The following is a 19,795-nucleotide window of genomic DNA, read 5'->3' as shown; positions in this document are numbered from 1 at the left end:
GAGATGGGAATACCAGACCACCTGACCTGCCTCTTGAGAAATCTGTATGCAGGTCAGGAAGCAACAGTTAGAACTGGCCATGGAACAACAGACTGGTTCCAAATAGGAAAAGGAGTACGTCAAGGCTGTATATTGTCACCCTGCTTATTTAACTTTTATGCAGAGTACATTATGAGAAACGCTGGGCTGGAAGAAGCACAAGCTGGAATCAAGATTGTGGGGAGAAATCTCAATAACCTCAGATATGCAGATGACACCACCCTTATGGCAGAAAGTGAAGAGGAACTAAAAAGCCTCTTGAGGAAAGTGAAAGTGGAGAGTGAGAAAGTTGGCTTAAAGCTCAACATTCAGAAAATGAAGATCATGGCATCCGGTCCCATTACTTCATGGGAAATAGATGGGGAAACAGTGTCAGATTTTATTTTTTGATGCTCCAAAATCATGACAGATGGTGACTGCAGCCATGAAATTAAAGACGCTTACTCCTTGGAAGGAAAGTTATGACCAACCTAGATAGCATATTCAAAAGCAGAGACATTACTTTGCCAACAAAGATCTGTCTAGTCAAGGCTATGGTTTTTCCTGTGGTCGTGTATGGATGTGAGAGTTGGACTGTGAAGAAAGCTGAGTGCCGAAGAATTGATGCTTTTGAACTGTGGTGTTGGAGAAGACTGTTGAGAGTCCCTTGGACTGCAAGGAGATCCAACCAGTCCATTCTGAAGGAGATCAGCCCTGGGATTTCTTTGGAAGGAATGATGCTCAAGCTGAAACTCCAGTACTTTGGCCACCTCATGCGAAGAGTTGATTCATTGGAAAAGACTCTGATGCTGGGAGGGATTGGGGGCAGGAGGAGAAGGGGACGACAGAGGATGAGATGGCTGGATGGCATCACTGACTCGATGGACCCGAGTCTGAGTTAACTCCGGGAGTTGGTGATGGACAGGGAGGCCTGGCGTGCTGGGAATCATGGGGTCGCAAAGAGTCGGACACGACTGAGCAACTCAACTGAACTGAACTGTGATATGTGAAAGAAACGTTTCTTCACAGTAAAATGATGAGAGTTGAATTCTAGGTGTTCTTAGTACAGGTCAGAAAAAGGCTTCAGCATAGCTTTTAAAAGAACAAAACTGACTAAATTTTTAATACAGCTGTGAATAGAGAAGAGAGTATTCTATAGCTTAGTGACAGATTTTATCACAGAGAAAGTTTTTATATAGATCTTTTTTCTAATATGTTTATGGGTTTGAAATATTTATTTTGATTTGTGTAGTTCTTATATCATTTCTGAAGTCTTTTATACTTCTAGACATATGCCTTTAGTTATTTTTGTACTATTTCTGTAAATGTTATTAATATTTATTTTAGAAAAATATACATCTTTTTCTTGATTTCATTACTTTGTTTTGATTTTTCTAAAGAGACTAAGCAGATTTCTAAATGAAAATGCTTTTCAGAAGCTTGGATTTTTTTCTTATACTTATCTTCTCCAGAGCAGTTGTGTTCTATAGTTAGAGCTTCTGTGATTTTTTTTTTTTTTTTAATAGGAAATTGGAATTGAAAAGCCATGTTCTCTGTTTCAGGGTTACTTTATTACTCTCGCCTCTTAAAGTAGGATTCATGGCTTTGGTTCTTACAATGTTTGTTTTTGTGGTTAATTTCCATAGAAACACTGAACGAGTTTTATAGAAAAAGACATGTTACTGGATGGTAGATAATGCAGCTGAATCTAGAGTATGGCTGAATAAAGCAACCATCCTTCCAAAAACTGTTCCAGAAGGTCACTGTCCGGTGTGATTCTCTCTCAGGCACTACAGATACCACCTCCAACAACACTGCAACCGTGATTTCCACGGCGCCTCCGGCCCCCTCGGCGGTCACCTCCCCCGCCCTGAGCCCCTCCCCTTCCGCCTCAGCCGCCACCTCCGAGGCGTCCAGCGCCAGCGAGACCAGCACCACACAGACCACCTCTGCTCCTCTGTCCTCTCCTCTTGGGACCAGCCAGGTGATGGTGACAGCATCAGGGTTGCAAACAGCAGCAGCTGCCGCCCTCCAAGGAGCTGCCCAGTTGCCAGCAAATGCCAGTCTCGCTGCCATGGCTGCTGCTGCAGGACTAAACCCAGGCCTGATGGCACCCTCACAGTTTGCAGCTGGGTAAGGTGCTTTCTTACCTGTTTACATCTGAGAAACAACTCGGAGGTCATCCCTAGAGTTACTCATAGGGAATACTTTTCAACACTATCTTAAATGCAAAACAGAAAACCTTTAAAGCCATAATCTCTTTGAAATAGGTTGCTCTGTAGTAGCACAGGGACGTTGATTGAGGTTGGACTAGAGTTTATATCATCAAAAAAATAAGAATTAGTTGTAAATATATTCTATTCTCTGTCATTTTTTTCTCTTGCTTTGGAAAAAAGAGAACAAAGTAACTCAAAGAGTCAAAATGACTGTAAGTTTTACATTTTGTGTGGACCATAACCGTGCTTTGCTTTGTATAAGTGAGCATCAAGGAAAGCAGTAACTTGGAAGCACCATGTAAAGAGTATAAAAAGAATAACACATGTTCCCGTATACTTCCCACCTGTATTTTCCTTTTTCTTGTCCCCTTGGGTATGTTGTCAGATTGACACATGTGTCTGAGTTGTAGTAATGTCTCTGCTCTTCTGGTCTTTCAGAGGTGCCTTACTCAGTCTCAATCCGGGAACCCTTGGTGGTGCTCTCAGCCCAGCTCTGATGAGCAACAGTACACTGGCAACTATTCAAGGTCAGTAGAATTGTTTCCCTTACTTGAGCTTTCTCTTTCTTTTCTTAGATGGAGGAAGTCTGCTTTGCTAGAGATGAAAGTGACGTGAAGAGATAGTTGAATTGATAATGCTGACTACCCTGAGGACCAGGAATGTGTTCCTATAAAAAGCTTTGTTAGAAAAATACAGGTGTCAGTTTGTAAGAATAGGAAATATGCTTCGTGTGGTGTATTAAGAAACCAGGATGGTACTTGCCTGGCGATCCAGCGGATAAAACTGCGCTTCCACCACAGGGGACACGGGTTCCATCCCTGGTCAGGGAACTAACATCCTGCCGGCTGCACAGTGTGGCAGAAAACCAGAAAAAAGAAACCGGCACTTTTATGCTACTATTTTATCTTCTTACAATATAGGCTTGGAGGTATTTCTTCCTAAATTTATCTAAATAGTCATCCAAGAACCATCCCCAGGCAAGCTTAACCAAGTAAAACTCCCCGGTCCCCATCCTCACCCTCAAGAGCCATGTACTGGAAGGCTCTGTAACAAATTAATGTTGGAGGGCAGCATGCAGCCTACAGGAGTACTTCTAATTCTTGTTGGGTTCTGCCATCTATATTTCCTCATCATTATAGAGCTTAGATTCTCTTGGATTTTAACTTCTCTTTCCCAAGCCCAGATGTGTCCCTTTTGGCCTTAGCATGCTATCCAGTCTAAAATGAGTCTAAGTCCACTCATTCTATATATTGAAGAGGCTGCTTTGTTTAGTATTTGAGCTTCATGTTTGAAGATGCTTGCTGTTATGTGACTCAAGGAAACACTTTGAGACATCACTATACTAATCTCAGAATTTTTTCTTAAAATAATTCGTGCTTAAATGAGAGTTCTTGGAGCCAAAAACAGTTTTTAAACTGCTAAACTTCATTTAGGATTAGTGTTTCATGGATGATATCTCTACAGTATACTGTGGGCAGTTAGTTCCAAACAAATCCAAAATACCACCTAGATTACCTTACATTCTATTGACTTTCTCATTGACTAAATCATATGTGAAATTGCTTCCTGGTTAGATCTGTAAAGCTTTTGTTATAAAATGATTTCTTTTTGGAGTAAGATTTGTGGTAAATCACTTTTTCTCTTGCATTACAATGTGTCTCTGGTCTGTGGTGATGCTAAAAAGACACAGCTGAGTACCGAACTGGACTATGCCCCTAAGCCTGGGGTCTCAGAGAATGCCAAGCTGCACCCGGACTCACTGTTCTGTACTCATTGTGTGATCGTGTCCAAAGTCAGGGACATTCCCTCAGTTCCTCTTGCTTTTTTTAATTATGTAAGAAATCAAATTTTTAATGCCACTAGGAAAAACCCTCAGATATACATGTGAGGGTGTGATTATATGGGTGAGGGGATTGTTGGGGGTTTTCAGATACAGGAAAAAATAGTCTTTTGAATGGAGTTACTTTAGTCAGTAATTTTCATTAAATCAAAATCATTGGATTTAACAAATATTTCTGGGTAGATGAAATAAGTTGAGATTTCAAGGTAAAAATATAACTCTGATTCTCTTCTCTCCTATCCTGTTCATGCTCATTAGAGTTTTCAGTCCTCTAGGCTCTTTTAAAATTATAAGTAATCTTTGGTTGGTAAATTATAGCACTGTGATTAAGGGGAAAAATTCAGCTAAGGGATAAACTTTTTTCATCGGGGTTGTAGGAGCGCTTAGGACGTTTGATGCGTTCTTGGTCTTCTCCAGGCTGGTACTAACACTCTCCTTCCTGCCTGTTCCGGGGGTTTGTCTGTAGCTCTTGCTTCTGGTGGCTCTTTGCCAATAACGTCACTGGACGCGACTGGGAACCTGGTATTCGCCAACGCAGGAGGAGCCCCCAACATCGTGACCGCCCCTCTCTTCCTGACCCCTCAGAACCTCTCTCTGCTCACCAGCAATCCAGTTAGCTTGGTCTCTGCCGCTGCAACCTCTGCAGGGAATTCTGGACCTGTAGCCAGCCTTCATGCCACCTCCACCTCAGCTGAGTCTATCCAGAACTCTCTCTTCACTGTGGCCTCTGCCAGCGGGGCTGCCTCCACCACCACCACCGCCTCCAAGGCGCAGTGAGCTGGGCCGCGCGGCGCTGCTGGCAGAGACTGAAACATGTGATGGACTTCCTGTTGCCATGTTGCGAGGGCAAGGGAGAGGAGGGGGAGAAGAGAGAAAACACACGGCGGAAAAAAGAGATGGAGATGGGACAGCAAATTTGCCTAATTTTTTAATAAAACACTGTCTTTTCAGGATTGCTTCATGGATTGGAGAACTTTCTAACCAAAAATTAAAAAAAAAAAAAAAAAAGGCAGAAACAAAAAGTCAAAAACAAACAAAAAAATAAGTGAAAGGACTACTTATCATTTCCAGCAGTCATGATGACGAGTTAAGGTGGGTTACCAATTCCGACATAGGAAGGGGATTTCTTGTTTGTCTAAATTTCTTTTTCTTTAAAAAAAATCATTTCTATGGGTCTGTTGTACAGGCCATTAAGTCATAACAAGGTGTTTATAATCATATCAATTGTGTTGGGGGTTCCTTTCTTAACTGGTACAATTTAGGCAGGCCTGTATTACTGTATCTCTATTGTTATTGTTGTTATTGTTTTATATATATATATATATATATAGTTTGGACATGTTTATCTCTCGCTCCTGGATCCTGTTTCAGCGAGCTCCCACACTGTGGGGTGGGAGGGCTTTAGGGTGAGGGGGGACTTACGCTCTTAACTGCGGGGAATGTTCTTGCCGGTTTCCTTATCCTTGATGACTCTTACAGAGGTGCTAGAAAATTATTTTCTTTTGCCACTTATGCAAGAGGCTTGGTGCAGAAGCTGAAGGCAGTGTGTGCAAACACTCCCACTCCACACACGCCCCCTCCCCCGCATCAGGTGGTGCCTTTGGAGCACTTTTGTGTAGGAAGGAATTCCTGCTGAACTGTAGCTCTCACTCACCCCAGATCATTGACCTGAGGCCCAGATCCTGTGGTGCGACAGTGCTGCTTTCTGCTACTTTGAATGGAAACGGCTGTGCATGTTGCAGGGCAGGATTTGGTTCCAAAGAGCAAAGACTACTGCAGACACCTGACTTGGTGGTTCTCCTGATTTCTTATCTCCTGAAATGCTCCTACTGTCGGTGTGTTTGTTTGTTTTTTCCACTTTGTGGAAGTTTTTCATCCAAACTTCCTTTAACTTACTTGGCAAAGAAGAAAATGAAACTGGGAACCTTTTCCCTTCTTTTGTTTATTGAAGGAACTCTACTAGACTGTTTTTCATTGGTTTGGATCACCCAAAGAGGTGTGATGAGAAGAGTGTGAGGTTACCACGTTTTCCTCCAGCCACAGACTTCCTTTTCAGTAGATGGCTTATCGGTTCCTCTAACCCTGATACTCTCCTTGGTTCTCTGACTGGAGAAGGCACTAATTAGCCAAATATGGGATCTGTTGAACCTTTGAAAGACTTTGAGCAGGAACTTTGTACACACCTCACGTGTCTTCTTGGTTTGTTAGTGATGCTCCTGCTAGGTAGGTCTAAATGGCAATACACATCTCTTTATTCATTGTAGAAGGCAGTTAGCTTCTATAATTGTTTTCAGGGTGTTTCTAGACGATGTCAATGAGCCCATGAAAAGGAAATGTTTATGGAAGGAGATGAATAGGAATGAAGGTTTCCCTTCTCCAGGAAGGGTAACCTGGAGATTGGATTTCCCTTTTTGTCAGTGTTCTGTTGTTATAGTATCTGTATCCAAAAAAATTCCCAAAGACTGGATCGCTGCAATGCAGCTCATTTGAGCTCCCTTCTTATTGGAATTAAAGGTTCCCGCCTGGCATCTGTGGGTGCTTGTGTACATCTCCAGTGGTTCCATGACTGCACTTTTTTCCCCTTCCAAGCTTGGGGCTGAGAGAGAGCTTACAGGTGATTTTTCTTCTTCTTGCTCTGCTTGTGTCCACGAGGGAGCTTGAATTCTGTGTATTTGTCTCAGTGTTGGGAAAGGCAGTGATACAGACACAGTGTGTGTTTTTGTTTGTGATCATTCAAGTTGGAGACAGGCATATTAATATTAAAAGGCCAGAAACGTTTTAGTTCCCTTGTTAATTTTTCTTCTGTTTCTTTTGTCTTCCCATTTTATTTCACAAAGTACCCTTCACCTTCCTAAAATCCCTCTAAAATCAGTGAACTGCAAGCAGGGAAACGATAACAAATGTCCATCCACCGTTATTATGTGTGGTATGTTTTTTTAATGTTGTTTTTTTTTTAACTAAGCTTGAACCAAAGTCAATTTTTAGCAAGCTGCTGTACTAATGGACTAGTTTATATCGTGCAGTTCAGACACATTGAGGAGATAGATGCTACTGACAATTTCTTTTTTTCATTTGTCTTTATTAATTTTATATAAAAGTTGCTGCTTGTTTTAATCTTTTATGTTGGTAAATTGTAATATCCTCTGGGCAGACATTAACTTGATTTTTTAAGTAGTTTATTTAGTTTGGTGTGTAAATAGAATGGCAGTGTCAGTTACTAATTGTTCTCCTCTTCATCCCTCTGTTTCTCTGATGTAGTTGAATTTAACCTTTTCCTGAGTTGACGTCTCTAATTTGAGTCTGTGCAGATGATTTTAGGGCTGTCGGTTATACTGCAGCTGCCCAAGGGATGGCCCCTCCCTTGGGAGTGGTAGGTTAGGAGGAAGGATTCAGGGAGGAAAATGCTGATACCCACCAGACTGGGTTAGAGGTTGTAGCATTCATTTCCCAAATCGCTACCAAAGGAAGTGTTGAGTCCCAAGGGACTCAAGCCCAGTGGATTAAGAGGAGGAGCAAGGAAAGGCCGTGTGTGTTTGTTTCCCCGTGTGGCTCAGAAATACTCCCTCTCCGAAATAAGATCACCAATAGACTTTCATATTAAGAAAAAGATACTAAGCTTTAAGTGTCAGTACAATGGTCTTCTATTCCCTGCCCTGTCTGTAGTCTCTAATCAGTTTGGGATAAAGGGATTCTGCCTTTGTGTGGGTATGAGTGTGGATCACTTTGTGAGGATAAACTTAAAACCAGCATAAAAACCTGTGTTCGAAAGAAGAAATATATCCTTTAGACAAAGGTAACTCTTAGAATTTTTCTTTTATTCTCTTATTTAAGAAACAAGTTGTGAAATGTATACATGAAACACTAAAACAGCTTGTTGATGGGTGTTTAACTTAAAATTGAATCCCCGTCATCATCCCTAGATTGTCTACTGACCATATTGCTTGATGACTCAGCCTTTAGTCCTTTTTTACTTTGTATCATCTTTTTTATCATCTCAAGAAATGCTTTGAATCTCCTAAGCTAAGGTACTCAGACTTAACTTTTAGCCACCTTATATGGGAGAGTCTGGAAATTAAGGAGTCCATTTGGCCAAAAAGAAATGTTTGGTAGAGTTTCTGCGCTTCTAAGAGAAAAGACCAGGTAGGTCATCACAGTTCATTGTGGTCCTTCTTTGTTTTCCCCTTAATCTTTATCCAGGTTTTATTTTATTCCTGAATTTGGTTAACACATATTAAGCCAAAGACTAATTCCAAATGCATTTATAGTGATACTATATTTGCCCATGGTAATGGGCCCTGCCTGGGGAGTGATGAATGTAATTGCCTCAATCCTGCTTATCACAGGCAGGGCAGTTTGGTTATAAACTTTCTTTGTACCCTGTATAAATCTAAAGGACAGAGGAGAAAGACCTAGAAAAGGGCTTCTCAGAAGAACAATATTACTGTTCTTGAGTTAAGAAATATGTTGAGTGCTGTGTTAGTTTAAATGTTTCTGAAGTTATATAGGCAGTCTTTTAGAATTAAAAAAAATTGTTCCTATCCATTTATGACTTGATATAAAACACACTTTCTTTTATTTATTTGTTAAGAAAGATCAATACCATCCCAGTTTGCCCAACTTATTACTAGAGAAATGGAACCAAAGGCATCCAACTTTGATTTTGTTTAGGGCCATACTGATTTGTACTTCATGGTAGCATTATTAGAAATTAGCATTTTCTAAAAGGGAAAATAAGATTAATTAAAAGATTTTTAGTGAGATTATCTTGCCAATTTATTCTACACAGTTCATCCATCGTTGGGAAGAAAAGCACATATACCTCTCTCTTACGTTATTTTGTTCTATTACCCCTCATTTATTTGGTGGGAGAGAAGGTGGGAGAGAACCGTGTCTATATATTATGCAGAAGCACAGATACTTGCTTGACACAATATTTAAATTCAGCCCAATCTTTAACGTTAAATTTTCTATTTAAATTGCTGGGAAAGCTGGATACGTTTGCAAATACAGGAAATTAATGTAGATTTTTAAAGTTGTAGATCCTGATAGTAAACATTGCAATTAGTATATAATAAACACTTGGCTTACAAAATAAACTCTTTGTAGTTCATAGTCTAAAGTTGTTCCCAAACCATATCACCCTCACAAAACTTTTACCAAGAGAAAAGTGAAATCATTACAATAGGAAGAAACGAGAGAGAATGGACAGGGAGCTGACTCAAATGGGCAAGAATTGATGGATTCAGTTGATCATAACCATTGCGAGTTCCTTTTTGTATGTGTGTGTGAAAAGCATTTAGTTTAATTGCAGCCCTGGCCATCTATGCACACAGTACAAATATGAACTTGGACAAAAATAGGATAAATAAATTGCTTTCACCATTAAAAACTAATACTAATCCTGTTCTACCATATACTTTTCTTAATCTAAAGAACTTAAATGGGACACCCCTGAAATTTTCAGTAAGATATTTGAAAGGATCCAGCCAGAGGGCAGGGAATATGTCTTTTCTCAGTTTTCCAGTTTATACCCAGATTTCCATATGATTTGTGAAGTTGCTTTCTTCTGAACATCCTTATTCATGAAGCAGTTCCATGTGTAGGCTCTTCTACACTCAGCCTTTGCTTAAAGCAGTAAACATTCGTGGATTTTATGTTATTCTGTAATCTGGATCTCCTTTCCTCTCTTCCTTTTCACTTTGAATGGTGATACCTTAATCCGTGAGGATAATGCTGGTGGGTAACAGCTAGCTTCTGGCACCTTCATAAAATACCTCAGCATAGCTTAGCATTGTTACAGAGCTGGTTTAAACTAAAAACCAAATAAATAAAAAGGAAAAACTTTATAAATAGTGGAAATAATTCTAGCTGTAGCATTTAGTGGAACTAATGTTTATTATGATTGATAAACATGACTGATGCTATATGTATTTGGGATCCTGTTTATAGGTTACAGTTTATAGGGTTAGGGAGGGGTGGGGGGAAGAGAAGAAGGTGATTATGTTAGAAGGAAAACATTGCATTGCGTGTGTGTGTGTGTGTGTGTGTGTGTTTCCTTATCTCTGTCTTGCCAAAGGAAACTTGATCATCCCTGTGTTCGGGTTTGGGGTTTGGCCTCTCTAAGGTCTGGGCTGCAGTGCAGTGTGTGGTGGCTTGCAGGTTACACATTCGTTATCCAGTTCAGGGTCCTCGAGGCATTTCCATCCCTTCCTATGGCTGCCTGGGCCCCCCAGACCCTGCCAGGCTCTTCTGATGATTCATTACCTCTCATGTAGCAAGAGCTTAAGAGAAGGATTAATGTGTGAATGTTGGGGTATGTAGTTGAGAAATAGAGACAGAATTAGACAACACCCTTTAATTTGGAGAGGAAAAGAGAAATGAGTGGTTGATGCATCTTAGGAAATTAAAGTAAAACATTTTTTTGTCACCCTCTGTCACATTATTGAATGTTGTGCAGGTAGCATAGCAGTTTAAAACCTCACTTCCTTTTCTCATATAAAGGCGAATTCTGTCTTGACCAAAAATGCAAACAGAAGAAAACCAGATCAAGAAATTGAAAGCCAACCAGCTCACCCGACACGTGTGATGGTGTGACCTTTAGAGACCGGTTAGTGAGACTGCCGAAAGTATTGTTCTTGGTGGGCTGTCTTGAATGAGAAATGATGTGGTTTAGGAACAGTTAAGAGCCCTTTCTGGCCAGACTGTGGGACAGACTTTCTTGGCTTCCCAAGTTCAGATATAGACTCTGTGTCCAGAAAGGCTATTTTTCAGTAGGTGACCCTTCTCACAGAACCTAAGTGGGGTTCCGTTTGGATACCAAAGACACTGCATTGTTTATTCTTATGTTTTCCACACAAGCAGCAGAAATAAGGAGAAAAAGCTGAAATTTGGAAAAAGCTTTACATTTGTCTCTCTACTTTTCCTCTCCCCTCTCTTCTTCCGCCTCTATAATCTCCACTTTTGAAGGAAGTCTTGTTGGTCATCCTAGCTTTGGGAAAGAGATTTATTTAGTTTCACTCTGCTGGTTCTGTAAAGATGCATAGAGTTGCTCAGTGTGGCAGTGATATTCTTGGAATTGCTGGGAAATTTAGAGAGAGTGTGGCAAAAGATAGGAGTAGGAGTCTTTTATTTCCCTTTATCCAACACTTACAGTGAGAACAAGTACCACCAGTGTGAGTTCAGATGCTATTTAGTTGTTCTGTCACTCGTAAAGAATAAGCATTTTTAAGAGCAAGAGTACATGAAGACCTGAAAGACCTTCTTTTATTCTTCCATAGAGCTGTATTGTTACAGAATGTTTCTACGTATGGGCTCTGGAGACTTGAGTAATTCATTGTTTTGGTTTACTATTGATAAGACACAGAAAATGGGAGAGGGAAAAGAAATTTATTGTTCTTCATATTCTATCAAAAAATGATCAGGTTGCAGAACTTTATGACAGCTTTACCAGTAATCCTATTCTGGCATTATATAAAAGTGATATTAATATTATGTGACTTTTCAAAGTACTAGATAGGTCAGGAAGCAGGTAACAAGACTATTAAAGATAACATCACTTGAAACAGTTGTGGGAAGACAGACTATACGTGACGGACCTCCGCTGTCGCGGAAGCGAAGCTCCGAGGGTGGGCAGGGCAGGGCCGGTCCCGTAATGATCCTTTCTGACCCTGAATCAGCCCATTCTGTACAGGACCGCGCCACCCAGGGTCACCTTCTAGTTCAAACCCAGGACACTGTCAGAAGGTTCAGACCCCAAAACTAATTTTCTATAAAAAAAAAGCAAGCAAAACATTGAAGTGTGATGCAAAGTTCCCCCGAGCTTGGTTTGTTTACTTGTTCATCATTGTTTTGAGCCAGCTACAACCTCACAAAAGCAGCTTAAGGCTTCTTTCGTGACTTGGCAGTGACATTGAGCTCTCTCGCGTGATATAAGAAGTCTGCAGGCAGACAGTTGGGTACAGTGTTGTTTCCAGGATAAGACATCCAAACACTTCTTTGGGGAGAGAAGACTCTGTGCTCCTACCTGGTCCCAAAGGGTCTCTAAGTCTGAACAATAGCACAGGAAGGGAAAGCACTTTGAGAAGCAGAATGACAGTCCTGTTAGGAAAGGCTGTGGTTGTAGGCAGCTGGAGGTGCCTACAATCAGAACGTCTTTGGTTCTGATCCTACACGTTCTCCGTAAGGCGTAGACTTTCTGAGAGGAGAGGGGACCAGCCTGGTTGTGTTTAAAACTGCAAACAGTTCAGAGTGGGAGAAGGAGAGAGCCTAAGACTTTGTTGTAACATTGGCTTTTGAGAGCGTAAATAGTGTGTCTCCCCTGAGTGCGGGTAAAAGGGAGAGACCGACTTCTTCCAGCTTCTTACCTTTGCTTGAGGGGGCCTGTGTGCATTGCTCAGTCCACAGGAGGTTTCATTCCAAGGAAATGCCCTCCCCTACATTAGACTGTAGTTCAGTCCCTGCAGCTGTGGTGATAGCAGAAACGAGGTGAGTAAGTGTGGGGGGTTTCTGCCCACCACAAATCCAGGAGCTATTGTATACCTCATTTCTAACTCGTGACTGAGTAACATGCTTTAACTTTCTCTAACCCCTACAGAGTTGCCAAGTCTGCCCTCCCTCTTCTGAGTAATGTTGAACTCTGGCCTATAGCATCATGGGACCTGTAGCCTAGGGTGGGACTTCCCAAAGCCTCTGAACGTTGCTGCTTTAAAAGCTACTGCAAGCTGAGGGCAAATTGCAATCGTCTCTTTCTTTTTGTTGCAAGGGGTCTTCCCAGGACTCTTTAACATCTGTTCCCTGCCACCCTGCCCTTAGGGGCTGGCCAGCCCTCCCCACACCCCCAGCCCCCACCACATCTCTGACTGCTGGCCACACATCACCTCCTGTACTTGCCTTCTCCCTGGTAGGGAGAGGTCATCCCCTTCCCCTGTGAGGCCTCAGGGTTCTGCTTATTTTCAGGACTTTGGGTGGAAGGGAAGACACACCAAAGGCTCCTTTAACCTGACTGCTGCATATACATTTCACTTTTTTCCTTTGACATGACCAAAAAAAATCCAAATATTTAAGTTTTTATTATTATTAATATTATTATTATTATTTGACAATCTTATATCCATTGGGCTGTCTAGAAGCTGCATCTCCAGCCCTTCACCTTTTCTTTGAATGTAGTTCCCAACCTTCAATTCCCACCCCCGATGTTGAAAAAAAAAAGCTTTGCCAGGTCTTACTACTGCTGCTATAAGCCAGGGGAGGGTGGTTTCTTTGTGTTGTTTTGCTTCATTTTTAAAATTTCCAGCCAAAACCAAAGATTTTCTAATGATTGTATAAACTCAAAACAAACAAAAAAACCAAAGAAAAGGGAAGTCTTCAGCATCAATCCAGTCTGTGGCGTCCTGGCATTTAAGAGGAGGGGGCCAGGGCGGGGAGGTGGGGCCTCTGACGGTATTGGAAGGGCAGGGGGTCTGTTTTCCACGTTCCAGGTTTACAGAGGCAGATGCTCAGTAGCCTTGACTCTTGCCAGCTTGTGAACATGCCATGGAATAAATTGGCATTTCAGATTTTCCAAAACAGTGGACTGAAGCCCATCACCATGATAACACACCCTATAGTTACCACGGTGATCCACCCCTACAACAGTCGTGGTCACCACGGGGGTTTAGCAGAGGGACTAGGATGGTTGGGGGTGCTGCTGGGCACCCATGGACTCCACAGAGTGGGGGAAATTGAAGACACTGGTGCAGGATTGGCTGCTCTGCTGGGTGCTTTAACCTCTGGGGCGGTGCTGGCGGGTGAATACACGCCAAGTTGCCCTTCTGAGCCTTTTCTCTCTTTTCCTTTACTGGAACTGCTTGGAAGTGGCTGTCCTGTTTGTGAGAAAACATGCAGAACGATTATCGAGCTTTCCATTTCTCCTCATTGTAACTTGTTTCCTTTTGCAGCACCACTGTGCGACTATGCAGTGTATTTCACAACCTTTTGTGCTAGGTAGATGCCTGTGACTTTTTAACTTGGGGGGTGGGGGGTTGCAAATGAAGGAACTTTTTACATGGATCTTTTTAATCTCAGTTGATTGGGGAAGGGGGGGATTTGGTTTTAGGGTCATACAAGCTCTATCCCAAAGCAAAATCCAAATGTTAATAATATTAGCCTGATGCAGATACCAAAGATAATTTCTTTCCTGCAGAACCTTAGACTTGTGTATTAAGTACGATTACCCAGCACTTGCATTAGTCTAACCTCAGTAATTCCAAAGCTTAGATGTATATTTTGGTATATTTCTGGGATATTAAAAAAAAAAGTCATTTCTTGTTTCAGTGTAATGCTCTTAAAGTCATAGCATGAAAATAACTGTCCTATTCTTAGTAGTTTGAATAATAGTATTTTTGTATGTTTGGGGTGTGTCTCTGTATGTATTAACATAACAGTTTTCACTGCCTAGGTGTTCATAATAAAAAAGAAAACAAAAAAGTTCTGAGTGTACATAATATTCAGTAATAAACTTCCACTGGGTTCAATTTGGATTGAATATTTGCTGATTACCAATCCCAACTGGGATTCCATTTTGTTTTAAGAAGACAGTGATCATGTTTTTCTAAAGCTGTTTTCTTTCTCTCTGTCTTTAAATATCTTAACTTTACCACCTTTCTCTTTTCTTGCCTTTTTTTTTTTTTTAATATTGATTCAGGGGTGTTTTTCCACTGTTGTCAAGGGAGGAATACAAGGGGAAATTGACTCCTTGGTCTCCCCAAACTTTTTGTTTTATGTACTTAACTTTAAAATGTGAGTTTGAGTTCTCTTTTGTGGAAACTTAAGATGTGGTGTAAATGATTTTTTTCCAAAATTGTCCAGCAACTTTAATGAGGCAGTGACAGTTCATAAGTAGTTTATTGGGAGTCCTTCTACATTTCTGCTTAGATAACTACAGTCTGGGTGGCTATCGTATAGCCTCACTGTCCCAGCATACCTAGTTAGCCATTTCCCCTCTGATAGGAATATTTCATAAGAATCAACTGATAACTTGGAGTTCAGGACCTCATTGTCTGGGCCCTTGGGAAACACTTTTTCTTGGTTTTGAAAACCCGAAACACAAGCAACTTCACTTTTGGGGGAATTAGCTGGTACCTCCTGAGGCCTGAGGAGGTGGTGGGGAACATGAGCGGTGCTGTCTCTTTAAAAGTGCCCTTTATAGGATCCCCTTCCTGAGGCTGCCTGCAGGGGCTCTATAGGCTTGGGAAAGCTTGTGTAGGTGACAGTGAATCAGAATGAAATGGTAGATTTTGTGTAGATGCATTTGTCTGCTGTAATTTTTTATATATATTAAACTTACTGTAACTGTACAGTTCATTTCTGTTGTAAAACATCATTAAACCATTTTCCAAGTGTTTTCATATTGTTTGAGTTTCTCTGAAGTTGTCGTGTTGGTATTCTGGATGCTTCACGTATTCCCACACTACTCCCCTAAGCCTTCCAACTTCTTTTTTCCAGCAGGTGCTCTCAGGAGCCCCAGGGTCCCTGTAAGCACGCTGGCTCCTCCCCCACCCTCACCCGCCTCTTGCACACTTCCCCTTCTGCTCCATGGGGCCCTGTGGCCACCACCATGCTCCCTCCCCAGGCCCTAATGGTTTTCCGGGACCCTGAGTCTGGAGGCAGTGGTCTCTTTCAGGCCTGAGGACTTTGTGTGATCAAACACACAAGCCCTTGATTGACCTGTGAGAGAAATCTTCAAAACTGCCCTCTCACTGTGTATTTGACTTCAGAACTGGCATTGAACTTGACTTCTTCCAAATTGATTGTTTAAACTGCCACGTGCCTCTAGCATTTCTTGCTGGGTCCTGAACACTCATTCTCTGGTGTCCTCTGAAGGGCGGTAATCCTGAATTTGGCCTCTCCTTCTCCTGTGTGATGGGTCACAACTTAGCTCCCTCTGGCTTCTTATAGCCAACATTTAGTGTCTTAATGCAATTAGTTGACTGCCTAAAAAGGAAAATTGGAATCTCAAAATGAATTTCCCAGAGAGAGGGAACTTCAGCCTGTTAACAAGCTTTGGGAGGTGTCCTCTTTAACTAGTGTGTATGAACTGAATCTGTGCATCCCCTTAAATGAGGAGTCAGAGATTGAAAGAGAGCTTGCACTATGGCCTCAAGGTATGCTTGCTGCCCCGAAAGGAGCCCAAATGGAAGACAAATACTGGCTCTTTTCTCCCCTATGTTAAAGAATGCCTCACTCTTTCCCAGTCCACCCTGTCTCATATTTATACCTTGCTTTTCAGTTTGTAAAGTTATTTTCTTAAAACAATTTTAATATAAGTCAGCTATTTGGTAGAGACAGCAGCAGGCTCAGAAGCATGAAAAGGACTTCAGAAAGCAAAACCCATTTGTCACGTGCAGATCTGAGGATAAGCACTGATTTCCACCTGTTTCCCTGTGGTTCTTTGTAAAAAGCTTATGTTCTAAGCCACTCCAGGGTTATCTGCCAAGCGAATTCCTCATGAAAGGATGTGAGTTCTCTTACTGCAGCCTTTTCTCTGACGACTAGGGCCACTCTCATCTTGATCTGACGCTTTGTCCTGCCAGTTCATCCACCCCATCCTCTCCCACTGGCCTCCGTGTAGTTGTCTTGCACAAAGTCCAGTGAGTCCTATACCCCAGCCACCCTGGGCAAGCTCCTGCACCCATAGCTTACAGCCAGCTTTCCTCCTACTTCTTGAGTCAAAATCTTGACAGAATTAGGTCAAATTCTTATTTTCAGGCCAGCCATATGGGTCATACACAGCCTATATGAAACTTAGCTGACCTTAAAACTAGGTATGAGGTTGAGGCTTATTCATGTTGACTAACAGAGGGAAGCTAACTTCAGTTTTTAAGATGCCCGATAAGATGATGAAGCAGCAGCAGCCAAAAAAGAGCTGTCACTTGTCTTTATGAACTGCAGTCAGTGGACGAGCAACTAAAACAACATGGTATTATTTGCCCCATGACCAGGTTACAGAATTAGGGTTGAGTTTTCAGCCATTCTGTTCCACCTCAGAGATCTTTTCCTTCCACAAACCCTTCCACAGCTTCTGTACCTTGGTGAGCTCTGTCTACACCCTTTCATCAGCGGCCACTCATCCCTGCTTCTGCCTGAGGGTCCCATGTGGATCACAACACTAGCATGATGCAGAGTTCTTTACATGGTGTGGATGAAATCCAGTGACAAAATTTTAAGTCCCTAAGTCTGTGATGATGCTTCTCTAGCCTTCTTGGTAGCTTGCAAAGTGCTAGGTACAGAAGAGGAACGTGCTAGTGAATACCTGGTGGGTGGAACTCAATTCCCCTCTGAGGCCAGGGTACAGACCGAATGCCTCTGTGAGTTGCCTGGCAGAGGCACGTCACTCCTGTCGGAATCCCAAATGCTCAGGGGCTTTTAATAGCCATGGCCTTGCATTTCAATGTCCTTTGAAAATCTACCCAGTATTAATTGGTGGCTTCATGAGTTCTTTTAGTTGCTATGTCACATCCAACTCTTGAGACCCCACGGACTACGGCGCACCAGGCTCCTCTGGCCATGGGATTTCCCAGGCAAGAACACTGGATGGAGTGGGCTGCCATCTTATTCTCCACGGCATCTTCCAATGTCTCCTGCGCTGGCGGGCAGATCCCCACTGAGCCATCTGGGAAGGCTTACTGAGTTAGGGCCTTATAAACAGCCACTACAGTTAAGACAAAATACTGCTGGGGACAGGGTCACTTTTGGGGGCAGAATCTGACCCCCAAAATGTTTTTTTGTCCTTTCCCCATACCTTATAGACAGGTTCTGTGCTGTGGCACTGGCGGCTGTTCATGACCCCCAACACCCTCTCTCTTCCTGACACCTGGATCCTCGGCTGGCCTCTCTCTGGTTCTCCCGCCTGCACCCCGCTGCTCCATGCTGTGAGCCCTGCACCCAGGGCTCTCCTATCACCTCCCACAGAAGGCCGTGCCCATCCTGACACCGTGTTGCCCCAGGCACAGCCCCGGGCTGGGCCACTGGATGCATCCTGCTCTCCTGCATGTTCCGGGGAACCATCCTGTTCTCTCCCAAGAATCAGCAGTCCTGCCCCCACTGCAGGGGCAGCAGGTGATTCCTTGATGACTAGATGACCATTATAGGCTTGACTGTCTAAATGAAGCTCACAGTAAAGCATTTTCACTAAAGGTATTTATTATGCAAAAGAGTAAGGCTCTAGCAAACCAGTATAAATTAAGACCGAGCAGAGTGGGTTTCCATCCATGGCCATGTGCCCTTGTATTACACAGCCCTGTTCCAACAAGTCAGCTGAGGCTCTTTTTGTGATGCCACTGTCCTTTGGGATCTTTCTAGGTTCAAGCTATACCAAGTCGTCCTTCAAGGCCTTCCCCATGATGGGTTTGTCTCATTCCATGAGGTGAGCAAGTGGCTGCAAAGAATGTGGTCTTGCTTCTCTCGCTGCCGGCTCACCTCGTTCACCATCTGCAATGACACCGCTATGTTCTTCCACCCCAGACTCTTCACAGCTCGCTTCCCTGTGAGAGTATGGGCTGCTCGAGGGCAAGGCTAGGCTTTCTCATCTCTCGGTCCCAAAAGAGGCCCTGGCATACAAGTTCTGCCATGGGGAATGTACACTTGATTGCAGGAGGGCTCCTTCATGCCCCTCCCCAGGCCTCTGGCTCCCCTGCTCCCTTCCCTGACCTACCAGTACCTACCGCTACCTACCCCACCTTCCCCTCTGCCCGCTTCTGGGCCCAATCACCAGTTACCTTGAAATTAGGGGGTAGGGTAACAACTGAAGCCAAATTTACAGCAGGAACAAAGCTACTCAAAAACGGACAGAACAGTACAGGCTGTTAGGACATGCACTAACATTTGTGGTTTCTCTGGGGACTTTACAAAACACCCTGAATTCAGTTGTGTTTGAGAAGGAGGAGGCCCGACTCCCAGGTAAGAGCCTGGAGCTGCAGGGAGTAGGGCCTGCCCAGTCCCCAGGAAACCAGAAAACCTCAGAACATGCCGCGTTCACAGTGGACTCTTCAGGAAGCACATGGGGATGCACACTCTCACGGCGTCCAAGGACAAAATTCTGTGTGAGTTTGGAACTGGGTATGACCAAATGTATGACCAACTTGAAGCATCCCATTCATAAAGAGAAATACGTGGGTGGTGGAGAAATGTGAGTGAACTAGGTTGTAAATGCTTTATCCTGTATCTTTAACAATCTGGGCGTCTACAGGTCTGGCCTGTGAGTGCTGAAACTCCAGGAGCTGTTAGCGAGGGGGCAAGGCTTGCATGTGGAGGGCGTCATAGGTGTCCTTGGTGGCTGTGCTGAGTCCCTGGGAAAAACAAATGAGAAAAGAGGAGGAGGTCAGAAGCCCTGTGTGCGCGTGGGCCGGCCGGAGGCCAGCAGGCGTCTGCTGCAACCTGGCCTGCGCCCCCCGCCAGCTCGGCAGCCCAAGAGCTGCCCCGCTGCCACAGCTGGGGGCTCCATGTTTAGAGAAAGCTAGCTGTGCTCAGTGTGCACAGTTCACACTGATTTGCAAACCTAAGCGCCCAACTACAACACTTTCTATTTAAAGTTATTTTTCTTGATTTGTTTACTTCAGTCTTCTCACCCACCCTATTAGGTGTGAGGATGAGGCAGAGCAAGGCTTCTGCAAGGGCCCAGAGCAGTGGAGAAAGAGGCAGGAAATGGCTTGTTCGGTGTCCTTTACTCAAGACCACACAGCCTCTG

The 19,795-nt window shown here is 43.1% G+C and overlaps 2 protein-coding genes across 9 annotated transcripts in view; one reads left to right on the top strand and one right to left on the bottom strand.

The window, feature by feature from the left end:
- POU2F1 (POU class 2 homeobox 1) overlaps nucleotides 1–5,294 on the top strand; it is a 202,357-nt gene extending 197,063 nt beyond the window's left edge. For 5 of the 6 annotated variants that reach the window (XM_061399424.1, XM_061399420.1, XM_061399430.1 and 2 more), the window contains 3 exons: nucleotides 1,806–2,151; nucleotides 2,673–2,761; nucleotides 4,541–5,294. In XM_061399424.1, coding sequence (XP_061255408.1) covers nucleotides 1,806–2,151; nucleotides 2,673–2,761; nucleotides 4,541–4,851 — 746 coding nt within the window. In that variant the 3' untranslated portion in view covers nucleotides 4,852–5,294. The remainder of the gene's footprint in view (nucleotides 1–1,805; nucleotides 2,152–2,672; nucleotides 2,762–4,540) is intronic. The other variant, XM_061399427.1, reaches the window with a different exon arrangement.
- Nucleotides 5,295–18,234: 12,940 nt separating this feature from the next.
- CD247 (CD247 molecule) overlaps nucleotides 18,235–19,795 on the bottom strand; it is an 83,757-nt gene continuing 82,196 nt past the window's right edge. For all 3 annotated transcript variants that reach the window (XM_061399459.1, XM_061399449.1, XM_061399444.1), the window contains one exon: nucleotides 18,235–19,397. In XM_061399459.1, coding sequence (XP_061255443.1) covers nucleotides 19,332–19,397 — 66 coding nt within the window. In that variant the 3' untranslated portion in view covers nucleotides 18,235–19,331. The remainder of the gene's footprint in view (nucleotides 19,398–19,795) is intronic.

Source organism: Bos javanicus, chromosome 3 (genome assembly GCF_032452875.1).
Source record: "Bos javanicus breed banteng chromosome 3, ARS-OSU_banteng_1.0, whole genome shotgun sequence".
Lineage (NCBI taxonomy): Eukaryota > Metazoa > Chordata > Mammalia > Artiodactyla > Bovidae > Bos > Bos javanicus.
This window is presented reverse-complemented; position numbering and strand designations above follow the sequence as displayed.